The sequence below is a fragment of the Chaetodon trifascialis genome, chromosome 3 (genome assembly GCF_039877785.1).
Source record: "Chaetodon trifascialis isolate fChaTrf1 chromosome 3, fChaTrf1.hap1, whole genome shotgun sequence".
In the NCBI taxonomy this organism is placed as follows: domain Eukaryota; kingdom Metazoa; phylum Chordata; class Actinopteri; order Chaetodontiformes; family Chaetodontidae; genus Chaetodon; species Chaetodon trifascialis.
The window spans coordinates 28,068,717-28,082,532 of NC_092058.1; the positions used below are offsets into that span (position 1 = coordinate 28,068,717).

Below are 13,816 nucleotides of genomic sequence, written 5' to 3' on the forward strand. Positions count from 1 at the left end.
TTTCTGAGCAACAGATTTTTCCATCAGCTTCATATGGTTGGTGGTCCTAACAACAAATACAGGGCTGCTAAAGGTTTTATTTGAAATGCACTTTGGGAGTTGTAGATGTCAAGCTAGGAAGAGCTGCAGTATGGATGGCAATGTGTGTTGTTGGTCCACCACCAGTCCACACTGAAATGTCTCAACTACTATTGGATGAATTGTTTGTTTTATTAAACTATGAATTATTACTATTATTAAACTTGTAATAGTTATTAAATTTGGTCACTCAGTGTAACCAGGTAACAAGTCTGACCAACTCTGATCCCCTTAGTTTTTATCAAGTGTCACCACCAAGTATGGGAAATGGACTGGCATAAGTAGATATTCATGCTCCTATATGATGAATCCCAATGACTTATTTGATCTCCTGACGTTTCCTCTTGCGCCACGATGAGCTTCACAGTTTTGGATCAGAGTAAAGCAGTTCAAATGAAATGAAATGTTCAAATGAGTGGCTCGTTATCAGGCCACTGCAGAGCTTGATGACGAGCCGATCATTTGAATCAGGTGTGGAGGAGGAGGGAAACATTTAAAACATGCAGAGCAGGGGGGCCTAAGGACCGGGAGTGAGAAACACTGGAGTGAAGATTGGGGATGAACTGTACCAACTTCAGTTTTCCCTCGACTTTTCATCTAATGTCAAAAATTTTGAGTTATGACCCTGTACCTGCAAAAATAATGGCATTCCCATCAGTACGTTTTATTTAGTGGTAATTAGGAAATGTTAGCATGCTAGCATGCTAAACCAAGATGATGACCAGGTTAAACATTAGACCTGCTAAATATCACTTTGTTAGTGCTAGCTGATGTTAGCATTTAGCTCAAAATACTGTTGTTGTTGTTGTTGTTGTTGAGTACAACCTCACAGAGCTGCTAATGTGGCTGAATTGAATATTAGTCTAGAACCCACTGCTTTTCTTTTTATTGCAGTTGTTCATCATTTGCACTGATGATTCACCCTGGAGAATTCAATGTCCATCTAATGGTGATGAAGCTGATTATTTGCAAGTAATGCAAATAAACAGAAATGATCAAACCATGTTACCCCAATAGCTACAAACCTGCACATTAGCCTTAGGCTAGCACACAGGTGCCGACTGTGTGTGTGCGTGTGTGCGTGCGTGTGTGTGTTCAGCTTCTGACTGAACTCAGCACTCATCATAGACACCTGTTTTTTCTGTTTCCCCTCTCCAGTCTGTACGTTCATGCAGTAAAGCACATTCAGTAGTTAACATGGACAGAGCGTCTAATTACAAACACCTGACAGAAGGTCAGCACTCTGCTGCAGACAGGGGAAGAAGCACGAGTGATGAAAAATCCACTTTTTAATCCCAAAAGTTTCAAAAATAAATGCTGAGCGAGACCTATCAGCCCTCCTTTTTCTGACAGTCTGCATTTAAATATTTTCCAATAAATCTCCTGAATTCTAACCTTACAGGAGGCATAACCACCAATTTGATGCATTTTCTACCTTCTCCTCCAGTACAGCAGGTGGCAGTATGCAGAACATTTGCTGTTACATCTATTGATAAGAAATCATTCACTCGAATGGCACCCAATAATAAGAGAGGGATGGAGTGCCAAAAAGTCTAAAGGTTTGTGCAAGTATCTCAGAGAGAAGTTTACCCGTACTTAAAGAAGAGCAACATCAGTCAAAGTCATGCTTTCTGTAACCTATGCCACAGATTTTAGTGGAAAGGGTACAAATGTGACAAACATAAGTGCACCCAAGAGGCACAGAAACATGCTCCACCAATGACTATCTTTATACTATCAGCCTCTAACACAAATAGCCTCTCTTGGCAGCTCTCAAAATCACAAGTGAGTCATAATGTCTAAATGATGTGCACATATCCTTCAATAATACATGAATAAACAAAGTGCAGAATTCCTATGTAGTTTTGTGTTTTCATTGATATAATGCATTGATGATCACAGCATTTCACTTTCAACCATGCATCTGATTCTGACTACCTAACTGTAGTCACCAGTTAATCCAATCCCTGTTGGGGGTAAGGGGTTATGTGGACAGCGGTAAGGGTGGTGGCATGGAAATTTTCCCTTGTTTTCAAATCCCGCTGTTGACAGGTATGCTCTGAGCTCTGCTCCTGCTGGTAAATGGCTCCAGATCAGAGCAGAATCCGGTGTGACTCCATGTGTTTATTCCTCCAGAGGCTCTGGCTCTGCCCCAGGCGTCCTCGTCCAGAGCTCCCTGGGCAGCAGCTGTCTTTCAGCGAACAGCAGCTCTGTCCCTCTGCTCTGCCCAGTCCTCCCCAAACAACACTCTGCAAAGCTGTACAATAAACTGAATATTTTACAAATTGCATAATTTCAACTCGTGGAAATAATCAAGTCATGCAAATTTTGCATTGTGTCATTTATGCGAGAAATTTGCTTTGCGTTTGGTGTGAACACACCATAAAACGTGGACGTGCTCCAAATGCCTGCTACACACATTGTCTGTTCAGAAACCACCTTGCTGCCCTGTCGTGGCCCGTGGCTCTGTGGACTGCCATTCTACTTGTGAAAACTATTTATAGAATAAACTGTGACTTTCTCCAGACCCGAGTAAAAAGTTTCCGATCATAAAAGGGGCTACTGTATTCTGGTAACGTGACTGCACCTCTTTAGTCAGCTGTAGAAATCTTAAAGGCGCCTCTGAGACCTGGTGCAGTCTACCATATGTTTCTGTCTGACTGCATACTGTATTCACTGTATTCTTCAGGTTTTTGTCTGTTGCATAGAGTGTAACTGTGCAGACACAGAGGATTTACTGCAGAACTGTTTTTATTCCATCCATCTTGTGTGTGCTGATGTGTGCATACCTACATGTCTCTGGGCTGCAGGTCCAAGTGGCTCTGCTGAAGACCTTCTGCAGAGCTGCTGTGCTGCTGGCCAGAAATGGGCCTCAGAAAATCACCACTGCAATGACATGCTAGTCCTGAATCCTGATGAGCACTCCATATGCAGGTAAGTGACCTAACCTTAGGTGTCAGATTGTAACATTTTTGGAAACTGCTTTAGAGGAAGAAATTTATATAGTATTTATGTAAGAAATCTGGATTTTGGTGAAATGTCAGTGGGTGGAGCCAAAGAACCACAGTTCCAGGTGTTGCTACAAGTGCTAGGTCTATTTATGTTTTCATTGACCGCTCAAAATTACAACTGTTTAAAGGGGGACACATCAAATGTACATGTAAGGATCATTTTATTAATCATGAGGAGCACTACTCTATATGTGAGAGCAGTTGTAGTCTTCTGCAGCCTGGGAGGGGGCTTTCTCAGGTTAGGTTTGGCTTGAGACTTCAAAAAACCTGCATTGCAATCTGGAGGTTCAGAGTTTGAAAGATGTGGGAGTTTATTAGGCAGCTAAGGTCCAATGAAAGTTGCTAAAGTAATTTGTGAAACACTATTAAAAGCATAGCATCCAGGTTTTAGTAGAAATACTGATGCTAAGGGCTAAAAGTCAGGATATCTATGCCTTCAATTTTGACCATTCCCTTTTTAATTTACCTCTTACAAGGCCCCTAACTTTGTGGAGATACAGTGTTCAATTACTGCAAAACCCCTTTAAAGTTGTAATGCTTAAAATTTTAATTATGCCAAACGACAGTTTTGACACTATGACAAATGCTTTGCATTATTTAGCATATCAGCAATGTATCTCTCTCTCTCTCTCTCTCTCTCTCTCTCTCTCTGTTTCTGGTGGAGTCTGCTGAGATTAAATTTGTCTATGCACACGAGAGATGCATGCATGCACTAAACATGATGTTCAGCAGTGTGCGCACATTTCACATTTTGGCAAAAGCCATTGCAGTGATATAATATTGCATAATTACATAAAATACTAAGCCAATTAGCCAGATGAGAGCAATACAGATGGAGGATGAAACATCATTACAGATTTGTCATTACGGATTTGGCTTGAGTTTGATTAATGTGTGCAATAACTTAACTTCACCTACCTTTGTTCTTAGATCTCTTTTTAACCACTTCAGTCACCTCTGTGCAGTGTGTCTCCTCTGCCAGTTCAGTCTGGTCAGTTCACAGGACTAATACACTGTACTGCAATTTTGTCTGCATCACATTTATCTCAACGTGATTTTAATGCAGGATACTGTATTGATATATGTACATATGTTTGTACATGTGTTTGTGTCAGTGTTGCAGAGAAGCAGTGCTGCCTTAGCTCTCTAAAGGAGAGCCAGTGTGAATCAGGTATGACAGCAGCCAGAGGAGGGGACACCTGTGAAGTGGATGAGGAGAAGCAGTGCACAGATGACACCTATCAGGTATGTCACCGTCTCACCACTCTTACAGCACAAAAGCTAAGGCACCCACCATAGATGTTCTAGATAGCGTGCAGAGGAAAGGGTCAAGATGGTTGAGTCATGAATGAAATACATGAAGTCATGGGAGAATAGTGCACACATTAGCCATTAAGTTCTCCATAAAACAAACACTGAATTGATTATAGGAAGTTACATCTTCCTCTGTTGTTGTGAGTCAGGTAGGGTATGACTCACCGTTTCAAATGGTTCAAGGTGACAAAAGTGGACAGTGTAAACAATCCAAACCATAGGCAGCAGGCAAGCACTGTGGATCCTTGTGAACTGCCACAATAACATGGTGAGAACTGAGTTTGCCAGAATGAGATTTCAATTTCAGATACCCATGCCAGCAGAGAGGCTTTTGTAAAGGTCAGACAGTTTGTTTGTGTTTTTTGGCAAACAGGTTGAAATATATTAGCGAAGAACTGCCAAAGTGTCCCATTTCTGTATGTATCCTTCAGACCTGTGAATGCTTCCATATGGAAATGGGAATCATGCCTTTGCTCAGAGTCAGCTCAAATAGCATTGCCTGCTCCTCCAAGAGGAAACCCGGGGGTTTGGCCCTTCAGCCAAGTGTTCATGTGTTGAGGCAGCTGAGCCAAACCATTGTGCCAGGTCATTGTTTTAGAGGAAAGTAAAAATAAAAAAAGGTGCAAGTCTGTTTTTTTTTGCAAGACATGTGGTTCAGCTTGGGGCAGCAGCTGAAATCTTTTGCAGTGTGTTCACAGGGCTGAACTGGCCTGCTTGCCTGTTAAGCTGTTATGTCTCCCCCTCCTCTGCTGTTTGCTAAACAGGGCTGAAAGTGGAGGGCCATAAAGAGAGGTGGTGATTAGAGATGTGAAGGGCACCCCAGTGACACACTCCTAATTGGCTCTGCTGTTTTGTCTGGATGGGCAGGTGTGCTGCAGCTGCTGTGCCCTTGGCTTACGGGTGCGTAGCGAAGGACGGGGTTGCAATGCCCACCAGTACCTGGGCTACCCGTGCGGTCACGTCTTCCTCACTTGCTGCGAAGAAGAGGAAAGTCTGAGCCAGATCCTTCTGAAAAGAAAGCAGATGCCCAGATCAACTTCTGTGCCTACAAAAGGTATCTGTTACCCACTAAATAGTCATGCTTCACTGGTATGGAGTTTTCAACATGGAGAACACATTCATCATGTCAGGATTCACTGTATGTGAACTTTACTCGGAGCCAAACCTGCTCTGTTGAAAAGGCCAAGAGAAAAGGAAGCTAATAATCCCAGCATATTTACTAACAAAAATACATAGAGTGACAAACTCTATGTATTTTTGTTTTGTTTTGTCCAATTGTTATAGATACAAATTTCAACTTGTGAGCCATATGGATGAGAAGTTTGAAATTCAGCCAGATTAGCTATGCATTCCTGATATTCATCCCTGTTCCATGCAACATACTAATTGTTTACAGTATGTTCTATGCTAATTATTATGATGTTTTCAAAGTAATAATGAATCGGCAGCTGGAGAAGTGACAAAACGCTGCTGTCAAATTGGAAAGTTTCCAGTAGCCTTCCAGTCTAGAGAGGAAAACATTTACGGGATTCCAACTTAATAATTTGTTTAACAGCCTGATTTATACAACTTACTTGCTTGAATGGTGCTCTGTATGATAGAGTATTAAAATGCCATTAATCTATGAGAATCAGAACCTCAATTTTCACTGAATTGTTTCATATAAAATTTTAAACTCATTCTCAGGAATAAATTAAGCTAAAATGCCTCACTGTCTTACAATTACATGCATACATTGAAAGAGGCAGAAGCAGGAATACAAGACATAAATTGCCTTAATTGATATTTCAGGCATAATTACATTATCAGGGCTTAACATCTGTCCATACAGATGTTAAAAATACTCATATCAAACTTGTTACCAAAACTTTTGTTTTGCTTCATGATCGTTACAAGAATTAAATACCACTGAAGATCCATTTTTGTATCTGGGATAATTTATTCAGTCTCTCTAGACTTCTAAAAGTTATCAACCCCCTCAACATTTACTCTTTTAATAGAGTAAATGTCCATGATATAAGATCATAAGTATATATGCATCACTGTTGCCATGATGCACTGAGGTTTTGGCATTGATGGAGAGTAAATAAAACTGCAGCTCTTTGGTCTTGTGATGTCGTTGTTGCTGATGTCAACATGTTTGAAACAAGACATGCAGAAATGAGACTTACTGCTGGTGATTGATTCTTCATAGTGCTGGCTCATCTGAAACAAGCCCACTGTACCTTTTAAGATATTTCACTAACTGGTAATGGTGTCATACATTCATGGACGTCAATTAAAACATTTAGCCCTAATTGGAATGCTGTTACCGATCAAAGAGAAAGAGAAATCAAAACTTCCTAAAAAATGGTAAAAATAAAAGAGTTAATACTTCACACAGATTGCAAATAGCTTAGACACAAAACATTTGGTTATTTCTGCCTCCACAACAACTCCACCTATAAAAATTGTTTACTGTCACTACCTTCAACAAACTTTGCGCTGTACTGGAATATGTCATTCTGTGTTGGGCCATCACTATTTTGTCCTCACTGAAGTTTATGTCAGAGGTAGAGTATGGGCCCAGTTTGATCTTTCAGAAGACAGATGCTCAAGGTTGATTGGTCACGAGTCACGTTACCATTCAGAGTAATGGGAAAAGATGTATGCAAGCTGTGATGAATCAGGAACAGATGGCAGCTCAGGCTGTTGTCTCTTTACTAGTGCCAGCAAAGTTTTCCTCTGTCTCTGATCCATCAAATACCTAATGCCAGTGACATTTACTTCAGTCAGTCTTCAAGCAGCTGAGGTTCAGGATAAACATACCACAGTGCAAATGCTTTCCAATACCCATTTGTATCTACTTATCTCGACAGAAACGTGGTTGAAGCAGTTTGTTTGTGAACACTTCTGCTTCTGTTCAGTCCGTTGGCCTCTGACGATGACCTACATACAGTGTCTTATTTGCAGCTGGAAGCTCCATGGCAAGGTTTTGTCATCAATGACATCACAGGTGTGATGAATGAAATAAGACTTTAAATGATTACAGTATGACACTGTATATGTCAGTGTGTGAGTCTGTTTGTACTTTCCCGTGCAATTAGAGCATTAAATCCACTTGATAAAAGCACAAGACATGTCCTGACTCAAGACCTTTTCCCAATATCATCAAGTAGGGCTTTGGTAGATCTGTGTTCATCTTTTTAGTTTGTATATTGGGACCAGACACACAGCATGGAATTGCAATTTGTTATTAGTGAGCCTTTGTGGTTGTCCTTTAATGGGAATAGTTGTATCCAAGTATGATGATGAGGTAAGGTCATTCTCCTCACTGCCTCACTTAGCCTGTTATTTCATTCACAACATCAGAGGAATTCCTCCTAATCCCGCCCTTTAATAGGCTCTGTTCTAACCATCGACTGCAGCTCATTTCCTTCAGCTTTAAAGAGGAAATTTGAATGATGTCATTCTGAAGTGGGAATCAATTAACCTGCTGAAAGCTGTGAAAGGTTTAGGAGCTGCAAAAACTGTTCAGGCTCTCAGTTAGTGTGTGTACAGCTGTCTCTCACACACACTCTCTCTCTCACAGGATGCATGAAGGATGCCTTTACTCTGTGAGTGTTTTATGGATGAAAATATGGATGAGATGCACTGTAATTATTTCCATGGGGAATATGTTTTCAGTCTTATGACTCACCGCCTTTTAATTAAAACAGGAAACATTTAATCGCCTTGCTCCTCTGAATTTAAACCCCAGATAATGATTGAGGGAAATATTTACTTAAAACCCACAACTGGCCTCATCATCCCTTGACATATGTGAAAGGGTTTCTATAATGAATTGACATGTTCATGCACAGTGCTGCGTGGTTTTGGTGCAGTATAGATCAGGCAACAGTCCTAGTAACAGCAAACCCACTGGAATAGCTTTGTGTATTTTTGCCTTTAGGTTCTTGCTAATGCTCGGTAGATACTGTACAGATTAAAGGAGCACTCCACCAGTTTGACACATGGAGATCAGTTTACTCGTCATGGTTACCAACTCGCTACCATTTCATCATGGGTTTAGTTTGAAAGACATGGGTATCAACCAGTCATCTGCCATCTTGCAAATCCCCTTTATGGAAATGCAATACCCCTTTTAGATTTGAACCTCAGTTAATTTTATAATCAAGCCAAATTTCCGGGCTCAGCGGGTTGTCAAGCCTGACTAAGTGCCCTATTTACGATCAGGCTGTTTGATGATCAGATTGGTCAATTTATCACTTGAAATCCACTGAAATGTTTGTAATGGTTGGTCTTTGAATTCTCACAAACTAAAAAAAAAAGAGCAGGCTTCTCATTTTTAAGGTACAACTGTGGATTTTGTTGTCTGCAGTAACAACTGTTGCAGACTGTAGCCCGCTAATACCAACACTAAACTCAGTGAGAAGGATGAAAAATCATCTCCAGCTGCCTTTTTAACATCATGTTTGTTAAAAACAAAAAGGTTCCACAGGGTCCTTTAAACATGATGACCAAATACATGACAAAATGCTAAAAGACTGAGGCTACAGAAAGTGAGCAATTCTCAGCCCTTTTTTGGTCCACTGGCTCCCACACAGTGGATGTTCCAGTTCCAATCTAACCTGTAACTAATAATGCAGTGATGACATGACCCTTGCTTTTGGAAGGAACATCAGGTTACTATGATTGGAAGTAAGCTAGTTAGCTGGGCATCCTAGCATTTACAGCTTACTGAGATCAGATGAACGCACAGATTTGTCCTTTGCTGTTGTATTTTTGGTTTTGGAAAAGTTGATAAAAAGATACCAAGATTTTAGAGCTCCATGCATAGAGCACTTCATCATGCTGAGAAATTCAGTACTTCAGTAATTCAGTACTTCACACATGTGCCTAGCTACAATTGCCAAGCTACCAACTGTCAGTTGTGCAAAGTAATGCCACCTCTTTCATTTTTGTCTTTTAGGATAAAGGTATTTTGTTTGAATAAAACTTAATTGGAATTGTTAGTTGACAAAACTGATCAGGAGTTCCATGGGTATATGTTTTGGCCACGCAGAGCAAGAGATGGCGACATGGCAATGCATTACAGAAGCTGGATAAAGCTTACATACCCAGACTAGTGAAAAACTGTGATAGAGTCAGTGTGCAGAAGCAGTAAGCAATCAGGCTGCAAGCGATCTTCTCAGTAAGTGCCTCATGTCAGTCCCTTTCTGCCAAACGATTTTCCCTATCTACTCAATCTAATTGCCCTCTAAAATGCTTAGCATTTTGTGCATTGCTTTTCCCAGCACTTCACTCTCACATTAGTGTCCTGCGGTCATAAGAATTCCACTACTGAGGGCCTGACCTTTGCACTTGTTACTGGTGGTTTCTTGTAATGATAGTAATTTAGGAATTAAAGCTCTGGATTAAAGCATCACATACGCTCTGAATGTAAATGTAAAGGAGGAGCAGATGTTGTTTGGTATCTTCTAGTCAGTTTCATGAAGTAAGTGTGCAGGATAAATTATACAGGCAATCTGGTGCTGTATCTAATTTGAGAGCCACCCCACCCCCACCCCACCCCACCCCATTCTTTCTCTCACTTCTTCCAGTCTCAGACAGCAAGTTCCCCAAGGAGGCCTTCTCCATCAGTGCCACAGATGAAGCTGCCAACGCAGTGGAGGAGCAGGAGGATGTGGATGAGTGTCAGCTCTACCTGGGCCAGCTGTGCCAGCACACATGCACCAACATCTGGGGCTCCTACCGCTGTGGCTGCCACCAGGGCTACATACTGCAGCAGGACAGACACTCCTGTGCACCAGGTATGCCTCCTGTAACTCACCATGGACGATTCATTTCACAAACTCTCTATCTTGTAAGTCATCTGGTTTTGGTTGTACATTTAAGAATTCATTAAAACATGAACCAGGTAAGGTCATGTTTAAAAAAAACCCTGGCTCACTCCAGTATTAAACAGGATTATGTGACGTGTAAACATTGCTCCCCCAAATTTTGGTTTTCACCATCTGCACAAACTCATCATTAATGCATTTAGGTGCCAATAAAAACACAGCTGCAAGTATTACTTATCTTTACAGTTTTTATTGGGATTATGCACTAACTATGTACCTGGTGGCTGCAGATTTGAAACATTTTCCCACTGAGCCATGACAGGGTACCCCAGGTATTAATGTTGAACTTCCAAAAGCTGGGGGTCTCCGTTGAGACTGTGGGAAAAAAAAGAGATCCTCATCCAGAAAAACTGGCTCCTACATTCCTGATAATGCAGCTTGATAGTGTCTTTCATTGCCTGGCAAAAGTCCACGTTTCAAACGTTATGCTCTCAGTTTGCAACACAGGCTTTCTCTTAAAATTCAAAGTCTCCCAATCTGAAAATAATTACTTACTCAGACTCAACAAAGCTCCCCAGGAGTGACAGACAAAACAACACAACATCAAGTTAGTTTATTCATAGAGAACATTTTAAAAACAACAAACATTGACCAAAGTGCTTTACAGAGAGATTGAATTATGGGATTATTGGATTGATGATTACAATCAAACAAAAACAGGAAAAACTCAATATAAACACAGAAATGATCAAATAAGAGCACAGACATAAATGCGAGGGTGTAAGCGTACGATATTGTGCTAAATTCATAACACAAACGGCATTGCACAAACAATGAACACATGCAAACAAATAAAACATAGTGTGGTCAGGCATGTCTTCATGATGAAGACTGAAGGAAAGAGATGGATCTTTAAAAGGGTTTTGAAGGTATCAGTGATCTAATTGTAATTGTTAGTAATAAAATATTCCACAATGAATCACCTTCCTACATTGCAAGCAGACAAGCAAGCAAAGCTGCCAGTGCCTACAAATGCTTTCAGCTGTCTCCATCAGTCAGGTGATCCTCACCTACAGGTCCTTTGAGTGTCCCCTTTAAGTCAGAGGGTGGGTCCCTACAGCTGGACTGAAAATTGGACAGAATGTCTGACTAAATGATGATTTTCCATCAAACTATTTCAGAATGTGTGTGGATATAAAGACCCTCACATTTGTGGCATATTTATAGTGTGTTTGTCGCTGTGAGCGTTGATTCCTTCAGAATGTCAGTCCGAATGAAATGCACTAAAAGGCTGTTGCCATGAATGTGTGGCTAAACTACTGACCTCACAGCTATGATACTAACCACATAATGAAAAGATTGGCCTTATCAAACAGAGTTTGGTCTGTTCGAGTTGTGTTTATGTTGTGTAGTCTTCTTCACATTTTTGAAATGCACTTCATGTCGTCTCCTGTTTGACCTTGTGCTGGTTGCCTTTTACGGAGATACAAATGTCTGATTGGAATTCACTGAGAGGGATGAGGGAATTGCTGAACAATAAAAGTCAAGTATTTCAGTTCCATTAAAAGTTTAGATACAGGAATCATTATTTTTATTGTATGTGTATTTTTAGTCATTTTACTGTCATTACGCCATGGTTAAACCAACAACAGATTTCATCATCATACTTATGGCACTTGAACATGAGCCATATAAACAGGCTCATCAAAATTCCCCACAACCTCAAATGAAAGATAATTCATTCACGGACCTCTCTCTGCTCTGTGAAAGAGTTTAATGACTAAAACACCCAGCATGGGTCAAATTATGTCTTGCATTACGAAATGGATATTATAATGAATATTACTGCTTTCAGCACACGGTGGCGCAGCAGGTAGTGCACGTGCCTCACAGCAAGAAGGTCACCGGTTCGATTCCCGGGTCGGGTAGGGGCCTCTCTGTGTGAAGTTTGTGTGTTCTTCCTGTGCATGTGTGGGTTCTCTCTGGGCACTCCGGCTTCCTCCCACAGACCAAAAATATGCTCATTAGGTTAATTGGTGACTCTTAATTGTCCTTAGGTGTGAGCGCGAATGGTTGTATGTCTTTGTATGCTTCCCTGCAATCGACTGGCAACCGGTTCAGGGTGTACCCCGCCTTCCGCTCAATGACAGCAGGGATAGGCTCCAGCCCCCTCGCTGGACTCTGATGTCAGCCCCTGGTCGGGTATAGACAATGGATGGATGGATTACTCCTTTCAAATGGGTTCATATATCAAGAATATGTGAATCAACCTGCCTTCATTCTGCAAGGTCTTCAGCTGATGAAACCTCATAAATGAACATTGTCTCTTTTGTTGTGTTTCCAATGTAAAGTGAGTCCTGACGAAGACAACAGAGTCAGAGAGGACAGTCCTGCTGTGATCCCAACACAATCTACTGCTGCCACCACTACAACCAGAACAACAACCACCAGCCCCAGACACCTCAGTCCTTGTGCAGGTGCAGTAATGCTAACATTACAGTATAATGCATGTGACAGCCCTGGGCACAGGTGTCGCAATGGTCATGCCTTCCCTGAATGATAAACATTAAAACCTTCAGCATCTGTGCGTTTATATTAAAAATATGTGTTTGGCATGTTTGATGTTTACAAAGATTCAGGATTAGGTTTTTACAGACTTCTAAAAGCAGAAAAGGGAAGAAAATGTATCCTTTCAGTGCCAAGATGATGGGCAACCTGGAGCCATTTTCAGGTAAAATCAGTCCTTAAATCATTGGATTACTCCATGAAAAATGGAGTCACGTGTCCTTCCTGGTGTTTACGCCTTCAGTCTTAGTTCAGCACAGTACAGTTTCCCCAGTTGTTGAAAATATATATGTCAGAATATGTATTATTGATTGTGTTGGCCTCTAGTCTTTTTGTTTGTTTGTTTTGCTCCTCAGAGATGGTGAAGTACACACACCACATGAACAAACTCAACCAGTGATGATCAAAGATTCTGAAGTTTCTCCTACCTTTCCCAGTTTATGTAACTATACTTACACTATACTTACATGAACTAAACTATACTTAACTGTAGTTGCAAATCCAAATCATGTTTTACAAATAAGGCTAGAGTTAAGTTTTTAAACCTTAAAGTCTTTTATGAAAGTATTTATAAAATAATCCCTATTTATGAAATAATCACTTTCACCCTGTGAATGTCCACTGAAGTGCTGAAAGTTTTTTTTTTTTTGACACTGCAGGGTAATGTCAAATTCTTTAATAAAGGTCATTTCACATGAAAGAATTTACATTTTGATTCTATTAATTCACATGCAGGACAGAGGTTATGATATGTGCTGGCTGCCAGTATGGTAGCTGTAACAGGCTCTGATGTCAGCTGCAGAACTTGAATGTCCATAGTGTAACTGAAAATTGATGAAATGATAGAGATAGATATTGATTTTACACATTAATTACATTAAATATGGTCAGAAACTACATAATCAGCTGCAGATACTCAGAAAAACTGCCTTCAGCTGTCATCATTAACAAAAGTAGCAATAGCAAAAATGAAGTTCCAAGAGCACTGCAGCCTGAAGCTTAGTATAATGCTAATAATGTAAAACT

The 13,816-nt window shown here is 40.6% G+C and overlaps 1 protein-coding gene across 1 annotated transcript in view; it reads left to right on the forward strand.

The window, feature by feature from the left end:
- Positions 1–13,816, forward strand: part of fbln2 (fibulin 2) — a 68,845-nt gene that overhangs the window by 26,963 nt on the left and 28,066 nt on the right. Inside the window, exons 4-8 of the mRNA XM_070959730.1 lie at positions 2,889–3,012; positions 4,205–4,334; positions 5,271–5,457; positions 9,986–10,195; positions 12,577–12,702. Coding sequence (XP_070815831.1) covers positions 2,889–3,012; positions 4,205–4,334; positions 5,271–5,457; positions 9,986–10,195; positions 12,577–12,702 — 777 coding nt within the window. The remainder of the gene's footprint in view (positions 1–2,888; positions 3,013–4,204; positions 4,335–5,270; positions 5,458–9,985; positions 10,196–12,576; positions 12,703–13,816) is intronic.